Raw genomic sequence first — 25,243 nt, 5'->3', positions numbered from 1 at the left:
CAGAAAAGGCCCACAGGCATCCTCCACCAGCTCCTGCCGCCCCTGGGCCGTGGTGCTCAGCCAGGCAGACGACCTGTGGCCGAGAGCCTGAGGAAGAACCCGAGGCTGGCTGGGCCCTGTCTCCTCCTGAGTCAGGGGGTGGAGGGCTATGTCCAGAGGGCCCCCCAAGCGCGCCATCCCCTGTGCTAGAAGGCCAGAGCTATCTCGCTGGGAGCCTCAGCCCAGCGCCCTGCACCCATTCCCAGGGCCCTGGCAGATGTCCCCACCCTGTAGGCCACCTTAGAGGGGTCCCCAGCCAGCCCTCAGCAGCAGTGTGTGGGGCACAGCAGTGGGAAGGACCAGAGTCCTATTCTGACATCTGCCCGAATGGCCTTCAGTTTCCCAAAAGCAACCTGCGTGGAGGGCCTTTGCCTGGATGAAGCCGGGGCTGGGGATGCCCATGGCTGGGGGCTGGGGAATGCCCATGGCAGTTGGCCCAGGAGCAGGTGGGCGGCAATGGCTGCTGCCCGAGGGTCCCATTTTGGCAGTGGGGGGTGGGGTAATGGGGAAATGCCTCACTGGACCAGACTGGACTCAGGGCACGCTGGTTGGGCCGGGTCTATGGGAACCGGTGGCTTGTCCTTCCCGGCACCTCCTCATCTCCCCTGCTGGGCTGAGGCTGTAGGGTGAGATGAGGGCCCCGAGGGACCTGCCTAACTGAGCAGCTGCCCTCCAGGTGCTCCTGGACCTCCACAGCAGAGGCCACAGACACCCACTGATGCCCTGAACAGTCACAACCTGAGGCGGGAGCCCCCCACCCGAGCCCTCTCTGCCTGCTCTCCAGGGGAAGGGTGACTTTCGTCTCCTCCTGTTTCACTTTCCCAAACTTCCCGCCTCTGCCACAGCCTCTGGCCTCGGGCCTGGGACAGTCTTCTGTCCAGTACAGTGCTGCCTGCCCCGGGCTGTTTATCAGGGACTCTTATTCAGAGGGGCAGATGGGAGGCAGGGGGCAGACAGGGCTCCAGGAGCCAGAGAGCCGAGTAGGTGCGCTTGGCAGACTGGGTGATGCCCCAGGTGCAGGTCCACTGCCAACATGGGGCACCCCACAGCCCAGCACAGGGTGGGCAGTTGAGCAGAAGGCCCCTGGGGTGGGGATGGGGGAGCAGTCTCACTGGGACCCTCCACCCAGGCCTCCTCTACCCACCAGGAACATTGTGGCCAGGCCCATTGACACACCCGAACCTGGTTCATACCCCACTCTCACCACACACCCGCCAGGCCAGGGTCTAACTATAACTGACTGAACACCCCGATACCCTCCACCAGACCCCACCCTCATGTCCTCCGCGCGTCCTTGGCACTGCCCGGAACACACTCCCACCCCATGTGCCTGGCAAACTTCTCCTTGTCCTTCAAAACCCCCAGCCACCCTCTGAGGCAGCATGGACTCCCTCCCCCACCCCCGCACGTCTCTGTTTCCACCAAGCCAGGATGCAAGTGTGGCCATTTCCACTGGCAAGGCCTCCCTGGCGGGGGGCTGCAGAGATCCTCCTGGGACCACCGAGGAATGACCTCCTGACTAGTGGGGGTTGCTGCATCCTCAGGGCCTGGCTCCCTGCCTCCACCTCCCGGAGGCACCCCAGGAGGCAGCTGCTCCTCTCCCTGGGTGCAGCACGGGGTAGTGGGGTGGGCCACAAGCCACATGAAGTAGCCTGTGGCACTGGGGAGGCTGGCACCCAGCTGGGCCCCCCCCCCCGTTTCCCCCGTGGGCAAAACTACCAGCCCCACGGGAAACTTGTCAGGTCACCCAGCAGCCAAAGCCCTTCCTCAGAGCCCCTCTCTTCCCCCAGGATGCCCAGCCCAATAAATACAGGATTATCCACTATGTACAAAAACATTTTAATTGAAATACCTGTATAAAAAAATATGATCTCCAGACATCTCACTTTTGAACTGAAAGAACCCCCATCTGCGATGCCTGCACACACCGCATTCACACAAACACAGGTACTGAATAAATTAAACGCTCAGGCTCTGGCCCCACCCCAGCTTTCAGAGCCCACAAGCAGACTGTACAAAGTCAATAATTTAAAACCCACACCCTGGGCACAGTGCCTGGAAGTGTCAGGGTCACCCACTCCCCTTAAGTTAGCCACTATACAAGTTCATCTTCTGACAGGCGGGGCCAGGACAGACGCCAGGCACAGGAATCAGGGCCTGGGGTCCCTGGACCACAGCCACCCCCTCCCCTGCCTCCCCACTGTCCCCTGGGGCTTGGGAGAGGCAGACTGCTCAGAGGAAATAACCTCAACAAATAAATTAAACAATAAATAGCCCCGGTGGGCCGAGGGCACCTCCAGGGGGTCACACCATAAATAACAGAGTTGGCGGCGGGTACGGCTCGCGTGGGCGGGCGGGCGCGGAGACCAGGACTTGCATTGTGTGTGCAGGACGTGCCCAGACGCACACCGCAGGACTGAGGGCGGGAGGTGGGCTTGGGACCCTGCGCCGGCGGAAAGAGCTCCGGGTGGGCAGGCAGATGGGAAGGCCGCCTCCGGACACAGCAGCACAGAGGGGCGTCTGGGGTTCAAGTATCCACCCAGGGCAGGCGGGACCTCGACCGGAGCGTCTTTGGACAGACAGAGCTTGAGAAAACCAAGTCCCGCGGGACCAGCGTTCAAAAGGCACTCAAAGCGAAGGTCACCAGGGGTCAGAGGTCACTGCTTCCGCAGGAGGAAACGGCCCACGCAGGAGAAAGTCAGGGTCTGGGGGCGTCCCAGGTCTGGCCAAGGCAGGTGGTCCCCTAGCTCCCAGTCAGGTGCAGCTCCTCACAAGCTCTCGCTGCTGGACGTGGTGCTGGCCACGTCATCAGGGTCGAGGGTGCACAGCCGCAGGTCACAGCTCTCCGGGGCGCCCCCGTCAGCCCCCAGCATCCAAGGATGGGCCGCAATCTGATCCAGCGACGGCCGCTCTGAGGGCCGCAGGGACAGGCACCACCGGATCAGCTGCTGGCACTCTGTGCGGAGCGGAGAGGTCAGGGAGGGCCCAGGCAGGGCGAGGCCCCCACCCCCGCCTCGAGCCACCACGCACCTGGAGAGACCCTCCTCCGGAAGAGCAGGCGGCCTCGGAGGATCTCCTCGTCCTGCTCGAAGGGGATGTCCCCACACACCATATCGTAGAGAAGCACGCCCAGCGACCACACGGTGGCCGAGCGCCCGTGGTAGCGGTGGTAGCGGATCCACTCCGGGGGGCTGTACACTCGGGTGCCTAAGGGAACACAGGGCTTAGCACGCCCACCACAGAGGCAGAGCCGCTCAACAGACGGCGAGGTCCCTGCTGGTTAACTCCCTGGCCTCAGTCACAGGAAGCAGAGCCAGGCCTCAAAATCCTGCTCGTCATCACCCTGGAAAAACCCCGGCAGGCGATGGGGGGGCTGGGGGAGGGGCCGGCCGTCCCCCTCCGCTGGCCGCGGGGGAGGAGCAGGTCACATGAGTTTAAGAGCTCGGCTTTCACAACAAACAGATGCGCTGTGAGGCTACCTGGGTGGGGGCGGGGGACAGCGCGGGTCCCTTACCGCCCGGCGCGCCTGCCTGCGGGAACGGGGGGCGGGGAGAGAGGGAGGGAGGAGGGAGGGGCGGTCGGGGAGCCCCGGCTTCCCCAAGCTCCGCAATGCGGGGATTTCTGCCGCGGCGCCCCCGCGCTCCGCACGCACGCAGCTCCCGCCCCCACGCAGGGGAGGCCCCGCCACTCCAACAGCGCCGCGGGGGCCTCCAGGCTCCCGGCGCGGACCCAGCCCGGCTGCGCCCTGCGTCACGCACGGAGACTCCTACGCTACCGCCCCCAGCCGGGGGTCTCTCGGGCCGGAAGGATGTCACGCGCCTCCCACACCGGGGCAAGAGGCCCCGTACCTCCCAACGCGATGGAGGAAGCAATATTGAGCGCGCCCCTAGCCCCCACCCAGCACGATCCCGCTCTTGATCCCTCGCTCAGCCCTTCCCAGGGTAGCGCGTGGGCCTCTGCTCCCCACGAGAGCAGACCCAGGGCGCGCGGCCGCCCAACAGTCATCAGCCCCTCCATGTGCCGCCCCTGCAGGCGTTAACCCGCCGGCAAGGCCCCCGGAACGTTCCCTGCCCCGCGCCCGCGCTCACCGTCGAAATCGGTGTAGACCGTGTCCTTGAGCAGCGCGCCCGAACCGAAGTCGATGAGCTTGAGCTCTCCGGAGCGCAGGTCCACAAGCAGATTTTCGTCCTTAATGTCGCGGTGCACGACCCCGCAGCTGTGGCAGTGGCGCACGGCGGCCAGCACCTGCGCGAAGAAGCGGCGCGCCAGCGGCTCGTCCAGGGCGCCGCGCTCCGTGATAAAGTCGAAGAGGTCCTGCGCCGGCTCGGGCCGCTCCAGCACCAGCAGGAAGCCGTCGGGCCGCTCGAACCAGTCCAGCAGGCGGATGACGCCGCGCGCGCCGCCCGCCGCGCCCACCTTGCGCAGCAGCACCACCTCCAGGGGCACGGTCGCGCCGCCCTGGGGGACACGGCGGTCAGCAAAAGCCCCGCGCCCGCTCCCCGCCGCCGCCGCCGCCCGTGCCCCAACTTACCAGGCTGCCCCACTCGGTCACCCGCTCCTTCACCACGTGCTTCACAGCCACCTGCGGAGACGCGGGGGTCAGGCCGGGCCAAGCGAGGCGCAAGGCGCGCGAGAACCCCGGGCCCGCCCGGCGGTCCGACTCACCGGGAGCCCGTCGGCGATGCGGCTACCCGCGTAGACCGTGCCGAAGCCGCCGCTACCCAGCACGGCGCCCACCTGGTACGCCTTCTCGAAGCTCTCCTTGTCCGCCTTGGCTGCAGGGAGGCGCGGGCGGGGTTGGTGCGGCCCGGGGCGCCCCCGGTTCCCGCCCTGGCCCCGGCCCCGCCGGCCCCGCGCGTACCTGGCTGCAGGATCTTCACCGGGAGGTGGTCCACGCCGCCGGGCCCGCAGAGGTGCGCCAGGGAACCAAACTTGGAGAGCAGCATCGCGGGCGACGGCCTCCCCGGAGCCCCGAGCCCCAGGCGCCGAAGCCGGGCCGATCCGGGCGAGCGGCGCGCCGGGGACACCGGCCGTCCGAGCCCGAGGCGGTCCGCGCGGCGCAGTGGGCCCGGAAGGCCCGCGGGGACCGCGTAGACGCGCAGCAGGCGGAGCGCCTCACCCGCCCCGGCCGCCTCGCCCGGGGGTTTTGGGCCGCGGCGCCGCGTATCCCTCCGCGGGGGCGGGGCGAGTCGGGACCCCGCCCCCTTCCGCCCGGGGCCCGCGAGGCGGCAGCGGCCGGGCGCTAGCTGGGGAGACGGCGGGGCAGCTGGGCGCCTGTCTTCGGGCGGGCGAGGGCCGGGTGCGGCGGGCGCGGGGCCGCTCCGGGACTCGTTTCCGTAGCGCAGCCGCGGAGGCGCACGGCGTGTCGCGTCGGTCCGCTCTTCGCGCTCACGCTCTCACTCCGCGCAGGCGCAGTGCCCGCGCGGGCGGCGGCCGTGGCGCCTCGGGAAGAACGAGGAGGGGCTGCACGAGCCAATGGAAGCCGGAGTTTTTAAAGAAATCCGGCGCCCCAGCCAATGGCGGGGCGAGGGCGGGGCGAGCCGTTTCCTGGCTCCGCCCCCAGCAGTACCTAGGAAGGTCACCCGCCGGCCCCGAGCAGGGTTCCTGGGGGTGTGGGAGTGCGGGAGGCGACCTCCACTTGTCCCGCGGCCTCGAGGTGACACACGCCGCCAGTCTGCGTCCCCGGCTGTCTGCGCATCCCATCGCGCACGTGGCCGGGCGCGCGGGGAGGTAGCGCCGGCTCCTCTGGAAGCCCTCCCAGCGGCAGCGCCCCCAGCCTCGCAGCCCCGGCGGGGGCCGAGAGCGCACCTGGCTGGCGATGCTTCCTCCTCACCCTGGGCTCTGACCTCACGCCCGCAGCCCGAGGGCCCTCCCTGGTACCTCTGCCCTGCTGGCCGGTGCCTGGAGTGGCCCCGCCCGACTCCTGCCGTCTGACACGGTCCTGGCTGCCCTCCGGGCTCTCCAGCAGCTGCTGTCCACCTCCACCAGGGAGCCCACCTTGATTGCTGCGACAGCCGCACTCAAAGGCTGAACAGCCGGGGTACACATTGCCCTGGTCTGGACTTCACCCTGTCGTGCCCCTTCCCTGCTCTCTGTACAGAAGTCTGACTCACCTGTGTGGTTTGGTGCAAACCCACAGATTGCCAACATTGGTCCAAAGTCACCGGCCTGAGAGCAGCTCAGGGTTCCAGGACGTGAGTGGCCACCCGCCAGCCCCAGGGCTAGTGGGTTGAGAGTTGGGGGCCAGAGGGCCCAGGGGCTGGTCCTCTTGGCACTGCCAGGCATTCTCAGTGGCCCTCAGGGGTCTAAGTATTGTGGCAGACATCCCCGGGCGGTCTGGTGTGACCGTCAGCGTGCACACACACTTGCCTCGGAGCTTCCAGCCTCACCCAAGTCTGACCTCTCATCTCTATACAGTCACCATCGCTGTCCCTGCGCTGACCACTCACACACCACTCCCCTGTTCAGCCCTTCTGAGGCTGTGGCTCTCGGGACTGGCCCAGGCCCACCTGCCATCTGGGCGCCCTCTGGGGCTCGCTTCGTCGCCCGCTGCCTGGGCCCATGCCTGTGCTCCTGGGGGCTCCTCTGTTGCCTGGCTCATCTCTTCCTGTCCCTTGGGTCCTGAGGATCAAAGCCAACCCGACATTGTTTGTCCCCAGGCCCCTCCCCCTCCTGCCGCTGCTTCCTAGAGCTCTGTCCAGTTCTCTCCCGCAGTACGAGGGCAGGGTTGGGGCTGGTGGGTTAGCCTTCCCCCACCCACCATGCACCCAGCACAGGGCTCCCCCGAGATCAGATCCCTGGTAGGATGACACCCCAAGCCTACCCCTCCAGCAGTATCCACACAGCACCTGCGAAGGAGGAGGGGCTGCTGCCCACGTGGGTCCTCCTGGGGACCTACCTGAGGGTCCAGTGGGGCCGCCCTCTTCTGTGCTGGACACGCAGCAGAGGTGGGCAGAGATGCTGGAGAGCACGGTAGGTCTAGGGGGTGACCACTACAGTTGAGTTCATGTCAGTCTGGAGGGGCGAGGGTCCTCAGCCTGACATGTCAGGCTAGTCTTCCTTGAGTCTGACATGTCAGGCTCCAGGCCAGTCTTCCCTGAGTCATCCTGGCCGTAGAAGACCAGGCTCTGGCGGGCAGGCACCCCACCCTGGCTCTCCCTAGGCCCCGGGTCTTGCTCTGAAACCCTCAAGTGTCCCTTAACTAAGAGCCAGGAGGACTTGCTCCTTCAGAAAGCATGGTGTGCCTGTCCTCCACGGCCCTCCTCCCGCTCACTCCAGGTGTGCTGGAGATTCCTCCAGGCCTCCAGATGGGATTCCTGCCACACAGGCCTCTGTGAAAGCCTCCGGAGGGCTCCTGCTTGGGGGTCCAGCAGCCTGGCCCTGGAGTGGAGGGCAGGGCAGGGCCGGAGGCAGCCCTTTCCCTAAAGTGTGACATCTTTGTAACCACGTCTGTCCAGACACTGGTGTATGTTGTAGATTTACTGTTGTACGTGCTTGTGTGTGCAGCGAGGACCCTTGCACTGACGGTGAGCTCCATGCGGGGTCAGCATGGACCCCAGCCCTTCCCTCTCCCCCGGGACTGTTTGACATTGAGGCCTCTTTTAGACTGTGTCTGGCCCAGGCCACCACATCTGATCTAGTCGGAGTACTGGGGTCCCCAGTAACCCCAGATAACCCTGCTCACCTTGTCGTGCCCCTCCCCTGCCATTGGGCACAGCCCAGCCTGTTCCTCAGCTTGGCAAACGGATATGGGTCATCCCAGTTGTGGAGCATCTGCGCTCTGCATACGGGGCAAGAAAAATCTGAGAGGCCTCAGGGCCTCTCACCCTCTGCCCTGGGCCACCCCTTTCCCACAGGTCCCATCAACACCCCACCCCCCAGCCAAGTCCCCAGCAGTGCAGGACACCAGCCCTGCCTGTTTTTTCCTGGTTCATGGATGGCCCATCCAGTGGGCCCCATGGGCAGGCCCAGCCCATGGGCCAGAGCTGGGGCCGCTCCTGCAGATAGGAGGTGAGCCAGGAGGTGGGCTTGGCGGGGTCTTGGTGCGGGGGCCGCTCCACCTGGGTACTGACTGCAGAGGGCCCAGCCCAGCCCCTTCCTGTGTCCTCCCACCCCCCACCCCACCTGAAGCTCAGGCCAGCATGGCATGGGTGCCTCCTTCCCTTGGGCTATCCTGCTGAGAGGGGCAGCCTTGCTCCAGGGCCAGGGCCTCTGCCCGTCCTTGGAGCAGGTGTTTCCCAGGGCAGGGACAGGGGAGTGGAGCAGAGCTTGTCAGAGGGTCTGCACACCCCAGTCCCCAGCCCAGCCCCTGAGCCATCCCATCCCGACTGCTTGACCTGGAAACAGCCGGCCCTGCTCCGCAGTGGACACGGCGAGTCCCCCCAGGTCCCCTGACCTGCTGGAAGGAGGGTCACGCTCTTGCCATGGTGACCCAAGCCAGGCTGGCCTGCCTGGATTCGGGAGGATGAGGAGGTGGAATAGAAGGTGGCTGGGGCCACTTACAGTCTCCCACACACACACGCATGCTGACACTGCTCACACGCACCAATTCACAAACACTCACACACAGAATCACACTTATAGACACCCCCTCAAAGCTGGGGCATTGCAGAGGGGAGTGTTAACAGGGTTCACGCTCCACGGGCACCCCCATTCCTGCTCCCCAGGCTGTGTCCCCACTGTCCTGCCTCCCGCCGGCCCATCCCGCCCCTCTTCCCTCCTTCCCTGGGGATCCTGTCCACCCCCAGTTCCCAAGCCAATGACCAAGGCCTCCTTAATCAGCCTGTTTCCAGTTGCCCCGTGCCTATCCCACAGGGTTGCCCGGCCTTGTCCTGCCTGTATGTGATGCCCTTCCAACCCAGGCCATGCCTGAGGAGGGGGCGTCCCCTCACCTGCCCCCAAGCCCTTACCGAGGCCTATCCCATTCCCAAACCTCCCTCCTGCTGATCCACCTGCCCACTCCCACCCTCATCCCAGGCCCCAGTGTGAGCCCCCTTGGCCACCCTGGTCTTTTTCCCACTGTGAGCCCCTCACAGTCCTGCCTTGGACCCTTTGTGGCTCCCCTGGGCCACCAGAGTACAGGCCCTCCTCCCCAGCCCATGGGCCTGGCCCCCACCAGCACCTGCTGCCACCCAGAATCAATGTCCCAGTACGGCCGCCCCAGGCCCTGGGCTGGAGCTCTGCGTCATCTCCCTGCAGACCGGACTCCCCCAGCTGTTCCCAGCTTGGGAGGGGCACCTGCTGCACCTCGTCTTCCAGCCCACACAGGCTGCAGCGGCCAAGACTGGGTGCTCCCAGGGCAGTGGCGGGGGCAGGCGATGCCTGTTGTGGGGAGAGGCCCTTTCCCCTCTGGCCTCCACTCTCGGTCGTCGCAGCCTCTCACCCGCTGCAGATAGGAGCCAGCAGAGCTGTGCCAGGATTTTGCAACGTTTCACCAAAGGCATCCCAGGGTTGGGCCTGGGGTGGAGTGGGGCGCCTAGTCAGTGGGAGCTGGGGGTGTGGGCGGCCTGCATGAACTCCGGCCCAGCCGCTTTGGCTGCCTCTTCCAGCCTCTGTCCCTGCCTGGAGGACACCAGTTTTACCCCTCAGCTGAGGCCTGGCCTGTGTTAGAGAGGCAGCTGTTCCCACCAGGTTACCCCCACCTGCTACCAGCACAGACCATTTATATTCCATAAGCCACCCGGGGCCTGGGCCCCAGTGAGCATGGCCGCCTGGCATCCGTCGCTTGGACTCTGCAGAAAGAGTCCTGCACAAACATAGAAGATGCTGTGGGAGTGTCCCGTCCTGAACCCTGTCCTCGGTGGAGCAGACGCTGAGACCCAGCTGGAGGGGGGCTGCCTCTGTTGGTCGCCCGGGGGCTGCAGCGAAGGTGGGAACTGTGGCTTCAGCGCAGCAGCCTCACTGGATCCGCCAACCTGGAGAGCTGTGGCCTTGCCACCACCCAGACCACGACTCAGCCTGAGCCGGAGCTGTGTGGCCTGTGTGGCCCAGGCCTGGGCCGGGGGCCAGGGCAGGCGTGCAGGGCCCCCTCACCTGGGACCTCTGACCTATTGACCAGGGACAGGCCACCCTGGCCTTGGGCCTGGACCACAGCCCTGCCCACTTCATAGCAGTTGGCCTTTGGCCCTGCAGTGCCTTCCCTGGTGGCCCTTTGGGGCCGTCCTGGCACCTCGGCCTGGGTCCCTGCTCTTCCGCTGACCCAGCCCAGAGTCACAGACACATCCCCAGACTCTACCAGGCTCAGTCTCTGGAGAGGCACTGCGATTTCTGTGGAGGCTGTGCAGAGAATCTGACGACATTGTATCAAGCAGCACGTCCCACAGCACCCAGTGGGCGCCCGGTAGAAGAGCCTGTGGTTTTGGGCACAGACCCCAGGAGGAGGGCTCCTGGGATGAGGCGGCTGGGCAGTGCTCAGCGTGCCACATGGCAGTTCTGCCTTCTCCCTGCTGAAATCCTGCAGGCCAAGAGCCGCAGCTGGTCATGGGGGCCCCACCTCATTCTTCCTGTCCTGGCCTGGTCCACACGGGGCTGGGGAGGCAGAGTTGCCCTCAACAACTCACATCTGACCCCACTGCGAGGGCTCAGCTTCTGGGCCCAGGCTGGAGACCTTGGAGGACTCAGGGAGTTGGGTGGCCTCTGCCTGGTGCCCAGACAGGATAGGCCCCAGCCATTTGGCTCTGGCCCCCAGCATTCTGATGAGGAGGAGACTCAGGAGAGGTGGTGGTGGGGGTTCCCCAGGAGCCAGAAGCCGGATCTGGCCCTCCTCCAGGGTGTCTGTGTGGCTGCTGCAGGCTCACACACGCGCCGAGCCCAGCTCCCCCGTGGGTCTCACCCAGGGGCTCCCCGGAGGAGGTCAGGAGGGCGTTGGGGGATCACAGAATGTGCAGAGGTGAGAGTGGGGTGCTCTCTCCCACCCAGAGCCAGGCCGGGGGTCCCCAGTCAGGCTTGTACAGTTTGGAGCCACCCAGGGGGGCTTTGAGAAGCCGGAAGCCCAGGGCCTGCAGCAGGAGTAACGCTTTCTTGGAAGAGTTTCTGAAGCTTCCAAGGATGGTCCAAGGACTGCTCCAGCCAGTGTCCAGCCATGAGGAGCCGGACATGCAGATGGAGTCCCAGGGGGCTCAGACGCCCCAGGGGGCCTGATCACAGCAAACATTCCTTCAGAGCATGGGCTCAGAACGCTGTCACCACCCCGGAGATGCACGCACCTCCAGGGCTCCTGGATCCCCACTCCTGTCAGAGGGGGCAGCCGCCTTCCCAGCCATGGGGACTTGGGGGAAGGTCAGGCCTGTGAATGGCAGATGGCCCAGCTGGACACTCAGACTGGAGTGTTGCTGCCAGAGCTTGAGCTCTGCCCACAGACAGCTCAGGGCAGGACAGGTGACAGCGTCAGGCCGGGCTCTGTCTGGCCCCTCCTTGCCAGACCCGGGCAGAATCCACACAGCTTGGAGCTGGCAAGTGGGCACTCCAGGCCCTTGGGATGTCCTCTTCAAATGGCCCAGAAATGGGCCTGGGGGAGGGGAGAGAGTCCCCCACACCGGGGTTTGGTGGGGGCAGTCGGTGGTTCCAAGAAAGGACCTATGTGGCCCAAAGTTCTGCTCGCGGAGAAAGAACAAGGACAGCACCAGTGCAAGCCTATCTCTTCCTTTCCAGGCGGCTGGGAGTGGCCCCCAGGCTGTGTTTAAGGGCCGGATCCTGGCAGCCACCGCCTGGACATGACACTGGGCCAGGGCTGGGGACGAGTCAGCTGGATGAGCCCCAGGAAGTGATGTCCTCCAGGCTGTGCCTGTGTGGCTCTGCGGGGACCTTCCACACTCTCCTCCTGCGGCCTTTTCCGGAAGGACCTGGGTCTGTTCCTAGGAGTGTCCCCAGAGCCAGCCTGGGTGGCCACCAAGAGGCCCTGGGGGCATTTTGACCCCAGGATGCAGCAGGAGCAGAGGACGGGGCTCCCGGACCCAGGAAGGGGCACCTGTGGGTGTGTCTGTGTCAACATCCAGGGCCTGCGGGGGTAGGGCGGTCTGGCCACCCTGAGTGGCGACCCGGCCTGCCAGCCCTTCCCGGCCCCGCTGCTGCTTCCTGGAACCCCCACGAGCTGTGCCCTCCCAGGCCCTTCCTGCTTGACCATGTTGGGGGAACAGGAGTGCCAGAGTGGCTGAAGGAGGCGGATCCCAGGGCTGCCCCTGGGTCTAGGCTGGGAGAGTCCAGAGGGACCTGCTGAGGCCTGGCAGGCAGGGGCCCTGCCCTGTCCCCACCTCTGTCCAGGGTCCCCCCCAGCCCCCGAGACGTGGGGCCGTGAAGTAGCCTGGGTGGAGTGTGATGTTCAGAAGAAGTGGCCAAGTTGTTTTCCGGCCTCAGGTCCACTTCCCTATTCCTGGGAAGTGACATTTGGGGGTGGGGGAGAGGAAGGGGGAGAGGAGGGCAGGTACCCAGAAGCCAAGTGGCCTCTGACATGGGGAGGCCCCAGCGCCTGCCCAGCTCATCCCTGAACACCCTGTCCGCTCTTGGCTGCACCCCAAGCCGATGGCAGTGCTCTGGGTGACCCAGGGCCGAGGAGCTGAGAAGGACTCAGTCTGGCCTGGAGGGCATCTGGGCAGTCCCGGCAGAGGGTCAGTCTAGGTCAGGGCTCAGGGAGCAAGTGCTTGTGTGCACACCTGTCCCAGGTGAGCGTGGGGGTGTGTGCATGCAGCCAGCCATACGTGCCAGGCAGGTGCCTCCAAAGGCACCTTCACACCACCCCTCGCCAGGGGGTGTAGCTCCCGCGGCTCCTTCCCTCTGCTCTGGAGCCAGCCCCACTGTGCCCAGCCCCCTCCTCCCACTGGGCGCTGTGGCCTCCCAGCCCTCAGGAGGAGGGCACTGCGGCCCTGCCTGGGGAAGCTGAGGGACAGGGCCTCAGGGTCTTGCTTATGGGTGTCCATCCATCGTCCAGATGCGGAGCCTGAGAGCCGGGCCGTCACCTGCCTGTCCCCATATCCCACAGCTGGGCACCTGAATCGTGTTGGGGCTGGGGCAAGGCCTCACAAATCCCTTGTGTGGAGCTTTCTCCCCTGCAGGCATCTGGGCCTGGGCCCTATCCAGGTCCTCCTCACCTCTCCCAGGCTCCCTGAGGGACCATGAGGGTTCACCAGTGCAGACCTGTGGGGGCCGAGCTGCCAGCACAGCGGGGCCGCTCCCAGGGGGAAGGGGGGGATGAGGCACCAGGGGCAGGCTGCGCGCACACACACACACAACCACACACAAGTACACACCACACACGTGCACACACACCACACACGTGCACACACACCACACACATGTTGACACATGCACACGCATCACACGCGTGCACACACACACACAGACACCACGGGTCTTCCAGGCAACACACTCTGCAGAATCATCTCAGAGAAATGCAAAGAATGGAAAGAATTCTGCACTTTTACTCTTGCTGGGCTCCTCCACCTCCAGGAAATTCCCCATCCAGCGCCCTCGCCCCTTCGGTGGCCCAGAGCTCCCTCCCGTCCCTGCCGCCCTGCCCGGACTAGGTGTCGGGGTGGTTGGGGTCCCAGCAGGACCCACTCTTCAGGGTCGTGGGTGCCAGGCCTGGTTTGGGCCCCGGAGGACCAGCTCAGCCTGCAACCCACTCTTCTGTGTCAGCTCTGCTGAGGCCGGGCCTGCCGATGGCAGGAGTGAGGGCTACAGTTGCTGGGGCCCAGGCACTCCTTACACCTCAGTCGGGCGGCCTCTCTTTCCTGGTCACTGACTTAGCCCCAAGATCAGAGGCACCTCGTTGGAGTCTGTGGCCCGGTGGGGCCTCCACCCTGAGCCCACCTTCCTAGCTGTGAAATGGGCCTTGTGGTCACACCCCAGCATTGCCACTGGCCAGGCCTAGGGCACTGGGAGGAGCTGAGTCTTGGAAGGATGTGGGTGGGAGGGAGGTGGGCTGGGCTGAGTGGGGGCACACGGGCCTCAGTGGAGGGCCTGCGGTCCTGAAATCCCACCTGGGTCCTGAGCTCCCAGCAGAGGCGACTCAGCAGCCTGCCTGGGCGTGGATCCCTCCAGTGAGATCTGGGCAGAAACCAGCCACAGGTGTGCGGGAGTTGGTGGCCCTTCCAACTGGCCCTGTCCCGGGGTTTCAGGGCTCTGGAGGGCACTGGTCAGCTACCCTTGGGCTGAGGTGGGTGGGCACAGCCAGGGGTGGGAGGTATGGAGTTGAGTCTTAGCCCACTCAGGGCCAGGCCCCAGGCCAAATTTGGCCTCCTGATGGGGCCTGGTGACCTCCCTGCCTCTCTCTGTCTCCACTCGGTGCCCAGACACCCGTCTCTGCATCCTGGCCTGTGAAGACAGGTGGAGGGGCTCTGCCTGGGCCTCAGCCCTGCCCTCCCCTGGGGCCCAGCCCTGAAGTCTTGGCTGCTGGTACCTGCTCCCCGCCCTGGCTGGGCAGGTGGGCCTCGCGCAGGTGGGCCCCGCCCAACCTCCTGCCACAGGGCACTGCTGTGACGCACGCAGCTCCTCCTGGCCGCAGTCCACAGCACACATGACAAGTACGCAGACAGACGCAGGCTCACACGCAGCACCCGGTCAGGCTGGTTTTACCTGGCCGGCCCTTGGCCTGAGGAGGGGCCCACGCAGCCAGGCCTGCCAGGAAGCTGTCCTCAGCCCCCCAGCCTCCCCGCCCCCGTCCTCAGTCACCCAGCCTCCCAGCTCCCTTCCCCCATCCTCAGCCCTCCAGATCTCCGCCCCTGGCCTCAGCCTCCCAGACTCCACACCCCCATCCTCAGTCCCCCACTAGCCTTTCCACCCCCTTCCTCAGCACCACCTTAGCCTCCCAACACCCTTCCTCAGCCCCCACCAGCCTCCCCGCCCCTGTCCCAGTAACCTCCAGCCTCGGTTCCTCATTTGCGAGCCAAACGCTGCCGTCCAGTCTAAGGCCCCTGTGAGGCTGGCACGAGAAGATGTCATAGCTGGGGTGGGGAGTGGGAGGAGGGTGGAGCCCGGTGGGCAGAGAGACCCCCAAATGTGGCTGAGTGGGCGGATGGACTGTGGAAAGGCAGCCGCCCTCTGCCTGGCCTCACCAGGGGCCCTTCTGGCTATGAGGGGCCCCCAGCCGTGCCCGTCCTGCGCTGCCCTGGACTCCTGAGCCCTTGGCTCACAGGGCCTGGGAGAAGCTGCTGCAAACACTCCGTGTTGCCGTAGAGTAGGCCTGGCAGGGCGGCTGCCCCTGGACCCCCGGCAGCTCCAGCAGGCGGCTGGGCCCGGTCCTTCTAATTACTTGCTTAGCTGGGTAGAGAATTCCCTCATCAGCCAGTGTACCCTTGACAACACAGCCCAGCCCAGGCCCCACACCCCCCTGCCCCAACAAACACAGCCCCACTCAGGCCCCCCACCCCCCCACCCCCCTATAACACAGTCCTGCCCAGGCCCCACAGCCCCAAACACAGCCCGGCCCAGGCCCCACCCCTACTACCCCCAACAACACAGCCTGGCCCAGGCCCCACCCCCTGCACCGGCTCCTCCATAACACAGCCTGGCCCAGGCCCCATGCCCGCCTCCCCCCACTATACCCCCCTGTCCCCCACATCCCCCCACCCCTCTGTGCTTCCCCGTGGTTGATGGTGACCCCAATCCCCTTGTGCTACTGCAGGGCAGGAGGGGTGTGCCTGACATGAGGCCCTGCAGTGGCTGTGCCGGGCTTGTCTGGCGGACCCGAGGGCCTGGGTCCCCAGGACGGTGCAGGAGGTCCAGCTCCCTTGGTGTCAGAGCCTCCCCTGAGCCCCTCTAGAGTGGAAAGTCCAACAGCCAGGGCCCTCGGGCAGGTGCGGCTCTCATGGGCTGTGCCCGCCACACCTGAGGCCTCACCTCTGGCCAGCGGGGGGACACTGCGAGACCCACACTGCAGAGGGTCCCAGCCCTGGGCCTGTGCTGCCCCCCAGCATGCTGGACCCGCCTGGGGAGTTTCTGACGGCCCACCCCCCTCTCCAGCCAAGGACCTCTCCCCAGGCCCCTCCAGTGGGAAGCCTGTGTCCCCGCCGGTTGAGGGGCTCTGCTCCAGGGGCAGGGGCCACTGATCGGCCTTCTGTATAGCGGAGACCCGTGTATAGAGAGACCCGTGAGCGAGGCCCGGATGCGTGGAGCCCGGGCAGCAATGCCGGAAATCTGATCCTCTGCTCTGAGAACCTGGGTCCTGGTGGGTGGAGGGGTGTCAGGGTGGGAAGCGAGGAAACATGGAGGACTGGCTGCGGGGACGCAGGCAGGGGCGATGGTGGAGGAGCAGGGTGGGGGCACAGGCCAAGAGGGCTGGGTAGCAGGGTTGGCGGAGGGTGTCATGTGTGGGGGGCCATGTGGACGGGGTTCGAGGGGCGTGGACAGGCCCAGGGGTGGGGCAGCTGGGCACACAATGGGCCCTTGTCCTACAGGCCGCAGCTCCTGGGCGCCCTAAGCAAATACACGCCCTGTTCCCGGCTGCACACCGTGTCCTGGGACGCGGCCGTGGCGTGGGGCCAGCCGGGAGGGTGGCTGCAAGGCCAGGGCACGCGCCCAAGGGTTCCAGTGCCCGTAGGCCTCCATGTGGAGCTGTCCCTGCTGCAGCCTGGGTGTGGCACTTGTGCCCTGGCCACCCCCTTGACCACCCCACCAAGTCCACCCAAGGAGCCCCGTCAGGGAGAGCGGCTTACTCTGCCCGGCCCTGCTGGCGACTCCTCTCCTGCCCAGCCACACCCCAGGCCCAGGACAGCCTGCAGGACTCCAGGCCTCCACTCCCACCACCTGAGTGCCTGTCCTGCATCTGCCCCGCCCTTGTCCACAGGCGGGTGCAGCCCTGGACGGGCCTCAGCCCTGGGCTTTCTCAGTACATCTGGGTTGGGGCAGAGGCCAAGCGGGCAGGGCTTGGCTCTGGTCCCTGCCGAGGCCCTTCCTAGGTGCGGAGTCTCTCTGGGGCGCCAGTGGGAGCTGCAGGTGGGCCCTGCCAGGGCTCCTCACCCAGCCCTCTGGCCTGCCCCAGGCCTGTGGCCCTGAGAGGGTGGCGGGGGCCTGCCTTCCCCACCCTGAGGGCAGCCCTGACCAGGGCTGGGGGACAGCGGGGACAGGGACGGCCCCTCCCCCAGGGGACCTGGGCAGGTGAGGAGAGGAGCCCTCTTGCTGGGCTGGTGGGATGCTCTGCCAGGCCATCGGGGGTGTGTCAGGGGCAGGGCTGGAGGGCGGGGGGTTTGCTGTGGGTTCCGGCACCACCAGCTGCTCCCCCCTCTCTGCACCTCTGCCCTGGCAGCAGCAGGAGCTGACTGCTCACCCTGAAGGAGTGCCTGAGACACCTTGCCACCTGGTAACAGCATACCCTCAGCATACAGGCTTGACAGGGTCCAGAGAACCCAGGGGAGACAGACACCAAGAAAGACGATGGCAAGAAAGTTCCTGGCCAGCAACACCCCCCACCACGCCAGGCAAACTCTTGCAGATACCGTCAAGAGCCACGAGGGCCGGTCAGCCTCTCTGGCAGCTGATGCCGCTGAGCCCACCCTCTAGGGGACCATGGGAACCCCCAGAGCGCAGCTCTGCCCGCCCCAACCCAGACACCCTGAGAAAGCCCACGGCTGAGGCCCGTCCAGGGCTGAGGCTGCCAGTAGGCAGGGGCGGGGCAGACGCAGAACAGACACTCAGGTGGCGGGAGTGGAGGCCCGGGGTCCTGCAGGCTGCCCTGGGTCTGGGACCTGGCTGGGCAGGAGACAGTCACTGGGGGGCTCCAGGCACAGCGCAGCCTATCAGGGAAGCTCTGGGTGGCCAGGCCCCTGGGTGGCTCAGCTGCAGTGGGCCCAGGGCTGGCTTCCATCAGCAGGGCTGCTGTGGCCGAGCAGACAGCCTCATGAAGTGCCCGGTGCCCGGTCCTATGAGGTGGCCACTGAGGGCCCCTGCACCCCTCACCAGGGCGGGTTCCAGAGGGATGGGACAGTGTTCCCAGCTTTGCCTTGAGAGCCGTCTGGACCACCTGCCCCCGTGGCCCCCATGTGTGCCTGGAGCCTGCTTCACAGGCTGTGTGGGGACAGGACAGCAGGCATGGGGGCTGCACCAGGGTCCACTGGCCCCAGAGGACAGGAGGGAGCCTGTGTCCCTCAGCCAGGATCCCAGAGCCCAGACACCCTGTCTCCTGGCAGCACTTAGGCCCAGAGCCTGGCCACGCCCAGCATAGGGGGCTGCCCAACCTGGGCACAGGCTCACCCTGCCGGCCTGGATGCCTGGGTCTGCCCCAGCTGGGCTCTGGGTGGGCGGGGAGCAGGCTCACAGCTCTGCCTCCCGAGCCCACCCTGTAGGGGACGGCTCTCACAAGCTCAGCTCCAACGGCTGGGGGGCCATAGAGGGGCTTTAGGAGGAATGGAGACTGGGCCTGTCGGTGGGCACAGGGCTGAGAGTCCCTCCCTCTTGCTTTGGAGGCAGCCAAGGAGGGAAAGAGGCCTGGCCCCCCACCCCACTGGTGCACCAGAAGCCACGAGGGAATGAAGCCACACTTGGCTCCCAGTGGACTTGGCGGTGGCCAGACTGGGCCTTGAGGCTGCAGCCCCCGCACTGGGCAGGGATCGGGTCCCAGGCAAGCCTGGACTTGGATCTGGGTCCTCTTTGGAGAGACATCCCTCAGTTGCCAATAGCTGTGGCCAGGAAACTGCAGGACTCCACGGACCTGGGCCCCACCCTGGACAGACACAGCTCTGGGGAGGCAAGGGGCCCCAGGAGGGGCATTTGCATGACAAATGGATTCCCGGGAAGCTGGTGCCTGTGTAATCTGTGGCTGTATGCTAGTGCGCATGTGTGTGTGCCTGCGAGTGTGCAGGACTGGCTCCGAAGGGCCACACAGCCAGCGGCAAATCCCAAGCTCAGGGCCACCCAATACCAAGGGTTCCTGCCTGCGGGGCTTGGGTGGACAGTGGCCTGTGGGTAAAGAAGCCTGCTGGTTATGGGGAGAACCTGGCTCTGGGCCACGAAGTCAGGGTCTGGGCCCCCTTTGGGCCTCAGAATATATTTTCATCTGTGAGACAGGCCGGTCACCTAGCCAGCGGCAAGTCTGATGGGAAGACCTCGTCCTGGCCCAGCTCAGGGCTCCGGGAAGGTCAGCATCCCAGGCCCAGAGACCTCAGTGCCAGCACCCCCAGGTCCCTATGCGCTGGTCCCTTCTAGTTCTGCCCTCCCCTGCGGGCCTGCGGGGGTGTGGAGCAGGTCAGGGCAGATTCTGAGCAGACGGGGAGGCTGGAACGCTGTCCTGGTCAGTGGTAGGGACAGGCAGCCTGGGTCTCAGCTCGTCCTGCCTCCTCCCCTGAGTCCCACTCTCCTTCCTGACTACGGGGAGCAGCCACATGATTTGCAGAGCCCAGCGCACATGAGAATTCAGGGTTCATTGTTCAAAATGCAGGATGAAATGACATTATAGGTGCTAACGTACGAAGCTCGTTCTTTTTTCTGTAATCCATTTCTCAACTTGTTGTGGTGTTTTCTGTTATCCAAAGTTGTTGGACAACACATATTTATCCAAAGTCTTTTTTTTTTTTTGAGATGGAGTCTCACTCTTTTGCCCAGGCTGGAGTGCAGTGGTGCGATCTCAGCTCACTGCAACCTCCACCTCCCGGGTTCAAGTGATTCTCCTGCCTCAGCCTCCTGAGTAGCTGAGATTACAGGAATGCACCACAATGCCTGGCTAATTTTTGTATTTTTAGTAGAGACGGGGTTTCACCATGTTGGGCAGGCTGAACTCAAACCTGACCTCAGGTGATCCATCAGCCTCAGCCTCCCACAGTGCTGGGATTGCAGGTGTGAGCCGCCGCCTGGCCCCAGCGCAGAGTTCTTGACTTGCAGCCTTCGTTGTCCTTGTCCCAGTGCTGACAGCCGCACCTACCAGGGGCTCAGGTCAATGCTCTGGCGTCCTCCAATGCCCTGGAGTCAGCCAGCAAGCCCAGCTGGCTCTACCTTCAACACCATGATGGTAATCTGTTGCTCTGCTGTGTCACAAACGACTCCAAATTATAGTGGCTTAAAACAACACACATTTATGACTTCCAGGTGGGTCTGGAATCCAAGTCTGGTTTAGCAGTTTCCCTCTGCCCCAGGGTCTCCTACAAGGCTAAAATCAGGGAGCTGTTTGGGGCTGTGGTTTAATCTCAGGGGTCACATGTACATCTTAAATTCTGCATAAAACAGTTTTATATAATAAAAGGCCACTTCTCACAGCATCTCTGGCCCCAAAAGGGGCAGAATTTCCTGGGGGGCCTGGTGAGCAATGACACTGTAAAGGGGCGGAGTTTCCTGGGGGCCTGGTGAGCAGTGACACTGTAAAGGGGTGGAGTTTCCTGGGGACCTGGTGAGCAATGACACTGTAAAGGGTTGTAGAGTTTCCTGGGGACCTGGTGAGCAGTGACACTGTAAAGGGGCGGAGTTTCCTGGGGGGCTGGTGAGCAGCGACACTGTAAAGGGGCGGAGTTTCCTGGGAGACCTGGTGAGCAGCGACACTGTAAAGGGGCGGAGTTTCCTGGGGGGCTGGTGAGCAGCGACACTGTAAAGGGGCGGAGTTTCCTGGGGGCCTGGTGAGCAGTGACACTGTAAAGGGGTGGAGTTTCCTGGGGGCCTGGTGAGCAATGACACTGTAAAGGGTCGTAGAGTTTCCTGGGGACCTGGTGAGCAGTGACACTGTAAAGGGGCGGAGTTTCCTGGGGGGCCTGGTGAGCAGTGACACTGTAAAGGGGCGGAGTTTCCTGGGGGGACCTGGTGAGCAGCGACACTGTAAAGGGGCGGAGTTTCCTGGGGGGCTGGTGAGCAGTGACACTGTAAAGGGGCGGAGTTTCCTGGGGGGACCTGGTGAGCAGCGACACTGTAAAGGGGCGGAGTTTCCTGGGGGGCTGGTGAGCAGTGACACTGTAAAGGGGCGTAGAGTTTCCTGGGGGCCTGGTGAGCAGTGACACTGTAAAGGGGCGGAGTTTCCTGGGGGGCCTGGTGAGCAGTGACACTGTAAAGGGGCGGAGTTTCCTGGGGGGCTGGTGAGCAGCGACACTGTAAAGGGGCGGAGTTTCCTGGGGGCCTGGTGAGCAGTGACACTGTAAAGGGGCGGAGTTTCCTGGGGGGCTGGTGAGCAGTGACACTGTAAAGGGGCGTAGAGTTTCCTGGGGACCTGGTGAGCAGTGACACTGTAAAGGGGCGTAGAGTTTCCTGGGGACCTGGTGAGCAGTGACACTGTAAAGGGGCGTAGAGTTTCCTGGGGGACTGGTGAGCAGTGACACTGTAAAGGGGCGTAGAGTTTCCTGGGGGCCTGGTGAGCAGTGACACTGTAAAGGGGCGTAGAGTTTCCTGGGGGGACTGGTGAGCAGTGACACTGTAAAGGGGCATAGAGTTTCCTGGGGACCTGGTGATCAGTGACACTGTAAAGGGGCAGAGTTTCCTGGGGGGCTGGTGAGCAGTGAGACTTTTTTCTGGGTCCCAACCCCCCAGGACATCATGCGGTCAGGAGCTCTGGGCTGGCGCAAGCGCACCCCAAGATGCACGGCCCGGCTGTCACTGTGACTGTGGTGGGCTCCTGGCGCTCTGGGCGCCTGGCACTGCAGCCTGAGGTCTGGGGTGGAGGCTGCCACCTGGTGTGCTGGTGATCCTGGGCCACCCAACACCTCCTCCACCAGCGGGGATTTCAGAGGCCCAGGTACCCGCATGGAGAGAACAGGTGCTCAGACCAAGGCCAGGTCCAGGAGGAGGCAGGACCCGGGAGGCCTAGACAACCCCAGGCCTGCCCTGAGCGTTGGAGGGCCGCTTCTGCCCACGGGCTTGGTCCCCAGGCCCAGCAGTGTGAGAGCCAGTCTTCCCAGGCCAGGACAGGGTTCAGGGAGGCAGCTCTGTGGGGCTGAGGCCTGGCCATCCTGTGTCACAACCTCCTCCATGGCCAGAGTGAGGTGACCCTGCTGGGGGTGACCAGGCGTGGGCCTGTGCTTGGCAAGTCTTTGGCTGATGGGATGTTAGATGCCAGGGGCTTCCCAGAGGGGCAGTGGGGGCGGGAGTGCAGCTGAGGATGAGCAGGAGCCTCCCCATCCCTTTCGGGCCCACACTGAGAACATGCAGTTCCGGCAGGGCGGCTTGTGGCCAGCCGTGGCCTGGGTGACCCGCAGGTGGGGGATTCTGGCGGGTCTTGAAGTGGAAATGTCCATCCCTACCAGCCGGGCCTTGTTCCTCAGACTGCCAGGAGCCTGCCCGCGGGGTTGCTGCCCCTCTTGGGGGCCCAGGGCTAAAGGTGTCTAGCTTGGCAAGACTGTGAGTCTGGGCCTCCCTCCCTGGCGCTAAATGCATGCAGCACTCACACGCCTATGCACACATGCCACCCCCGTGCGTCTGGCTGGCTGGGTGCTGCTCCCCGGGGTCCCCTCCTCCAGGAAGCCCTATGGCCTGCGTTCACCTTCTTCCTTCTGGGTAGCGTGACCTCCGATGACCCCGAAGGTGGGGATCCTTATCCGTGGAGAAAACCCGACCTTCCTGACATGCCTGGTGGGTGCGTCCTTCCCTAAAGGCCTGGGCGGCGGGGCAGGGGGGGCCTTGAGGGCCCCGAGTTCCGCTCTCAGCTCACGATGAGCTGCATGGCACCCAGAGCTGGCCTGGCTGGAAATGAGACAATAGCCAGGCCCACCCTGGAGGGCTGGTGTGGGGCGCTGGGGGGACCTGCAGGGGCCTGGAGGGCTGGGCACTCCTCAGCGACCAGGGGCCAGGCCGACCCAGGGCCTCCTGCGGGGGCTGTTCAGATGACACGATCTTTACCACACGGCCCCACCCACTCACCCGCCTGTCAAGCAGCTTCGGGGGCTCTGCTCTGGGTTTGGAGGCTTGGGGAGCAAGTTCCTTAGAGTGATTTTTAGGAAAGAGTGATTTTCAGGCAAAGCGCTCAGAGCCACCAAGGCCATTCCATGAGGAGCTGGCATTCCAGTCTCCATGGGCCCCTCTCGGCCTGTGGCTCGGTGGGCTGCAGAAACTCCGCCACCCAGGGGCCACCCCACCCCACCTGAGACAGCTGGGGGTCCACACCAGCCGGCTGGGCATGGGCGAGGCCGACCCCGGGTCTGGAGGCTCCGGCGCCCACCACAGCGTGTCCTGTCTGCAAGGCCGGCCCTCCTTCTCCTGGGCCCCAGCCTGCCTGGCCCCGGCTCACCTCCAGGCAGGCCCAGCCCCTGCGCAGGGAACAGCCTGGCTTTGTGTCCTCCCCAGACACTCCGGCGCTGCCTGTGGCTTCAGAAGTCACAGTACAACATTCGGACCACTCCTCCCTCCCACATGCAGCCACCACTGACCTGGGAGGGCAGGACGGGAGCTGGGCACCTCCAGATCTTGGGTCAGCAGAGAGCAGCTGGGGGGCTGGGAGGCCAGTTCACTCTCTCCCCCACTCACTCACCCCCTCCCTCCCTCACTCCCTCCCTCACTCACTCATTCACTCACCTGTTCACTCAATCATTCACTCATTCACTCATTCACTCAATCACTCACTCATTCACTCAATCACTCATTCTCTCACTCATTCATTTATTCATTCACTCAATCATTCACTCACTCGTTCACTCAATCACTCATTCACTCACTCATTCACTCATTCACTCAATCACTCACTCATTCACTCAATCATTCATTCTCTCACTCATTCATTGATTCATTCACTCATTCACTCGTTCACTCAATCACTCATTCACTCACTCATTCACTCATTCACTCAATCATTCATTCTCTCACTCATTCATTTATTCATTCACTCACTCATTCACTCACTCGTTCACTCAATCACTCATTCACTCACTCATTCACTCATTCACTCAATCACTCATTCACTCACTCATTCGTTCACTCACTTGTTCACTCATTCACTCACTCACTCGTTCACTCAATTACTCATTCACTCATTCACTCGTTCACTCAATCACTCATTCAATCACTTGTTCACTCAATCACTCATTCACTCATTCACTCACTCACTCATTCACTCAGTCATTCACTCACTCAATCATTCACTCATTCATTCAATCACTCGTTCACTCAATCACTCACTCACTCAATCACTCACTCAATCACTCACTCACTCTGTCTCTCACACATTCATTCATTCATCATTTGATAAGTAGTTTTTCCTGAGAACCCATTTGTGCCATGGCCCACAGTGGCACCTGGATAAACAGTGGGCTCATTCATTCATTCACCATTAAATGAACCTGGGGAGCCCATGGATGTCAGCACTGCAGAAGGCTGGATGGGTGGACCCCTGGGTGAATGGACAGGTGGATGTGTGGACACAAGGGATCCCTGACCTGAGACTCCAGCTGAGGTGTCCCCAAAGCAGCTGCTGCCCTGAGAGCAGCCCCGCAGCTGGGCGCCATGCCCTCTTCATTCCTGGGACACAGGCACTCTGCCTTCCTCTCTGGTCCTGGCCACCGCGAGTGCTGACTCTTCAGAGCTGCTTCCACCCTGGCCAGCATGCAGGCTCCTTGGGGTCAGGAAGCATCTGGAGAGGTGTGGGGCCTGCCGGCATCATGGCCCACACTGCACTGAGCACCTGCCATAGGCCTGATGCAGTGTGGCTAATGGGTCCCCTTGGTGAGAGGCTGGGGTCACTGCCTTGTGTTAGGGGCCAGGCTGGCAGAGAACGGGCTGCAGGCCCTCAGCACGCCCATGGAGGAAGGCCATGGGCTGGACCCAGGGACCAGGATGTCGGGCCTGGAACTGGACGTGGGACCTAGCCATGGATGCAAGGCCTGCACGTGGATGTGGGACCCAGACACCTTCGTGGTTCTGGGGCACATGGCAGCAGCAGATGCCAGGGAAGGGTCACCCTCTGCTCACGGGGCCGGGCCCTCCCCTTCCTCCAACTCCCAGTCCACCTGCCCCCTCACACCTGACCTTTGTGTCTGCCACAGAAAGGGTGTGATTTTCTGGGAGCTGCTCTGTGCAAAGGCAGGTCAGGGTGTGAACTGAGGCCCTGGCCCCCCCAGCCGTGTCCGCTCTTGGAATTGTCTACATCTCACCATTCACCGCGGCCTCCGAAAGTTCCATCAGCTCCACATTAAAACAGACCTGGAATCCAGCCAGGCCACTGCCTGTCCTCCTAACGGGCTGGGACTTTCACAGCCTGCTGCTCGCAGTCCCCACCTGTGCTCAGCAGCACAGACCCCCTGAGCATCAGCCACAGCCTCTTGGTGCAGCCCCACCTGATGGGAGTTAACCCCAAGCCCTCACCGGGCCCAGAGGCCCTGGA

The 25,243-nt window shown here is 64.1% G+C and overlaps 1 protein-coding gene across 1 annotated transcript; it reads right to left on the bottom strand.

Annotated features, from left to right (window-relative positions):
• Positions 1-1,862: 1,862 nt before the first annotated feature.
• Positions 1,863-5,412, bottom strand: PIM3 (Pim-3 proto-oncogene, serine/threonine kinase). Its single transcript, XM_034948515.3, has 6 exons — positions 4,901-5,412; positions 4,705-4,814; positions 4,571-4,621; positions 4,128-4,497; positions 3,070-3,246; positions 1,863-2,995 (listed from the first exon to the last, which is right to left on the bottom strand). Exons 1-6 carry the CDS (start codon positions 4,983-4,985, stop codon positions 2,808-2,810), a joined length of 981 nt encoding a protein of 326 aa, XP_034804406.1. The 5' UTR covers positions 4,986-5,412; the 3' UTR covers positions 1,863-2,807.
• Positions 5,413-25,243: the final 19,831 nt, after the last annotated feature.

This window comes from Pan paniscus, chromosome 23, assembly GCF_029289425.2.
Source record: "Pan paniscus chromosome 23, NHGRI_mPanPan1-v2.0_pri, whole genome shotgun sequence".
Classification (NCBI taxonomy): domain Eukaryota; kingdom Metazoa; phylum Chordata; class Mammalia; order Primates; family Hominidae; genus Pan; species Pan paniscus.
This window is presented reverse-complemented; position numbering and strand designations above follow the sequence as displayed.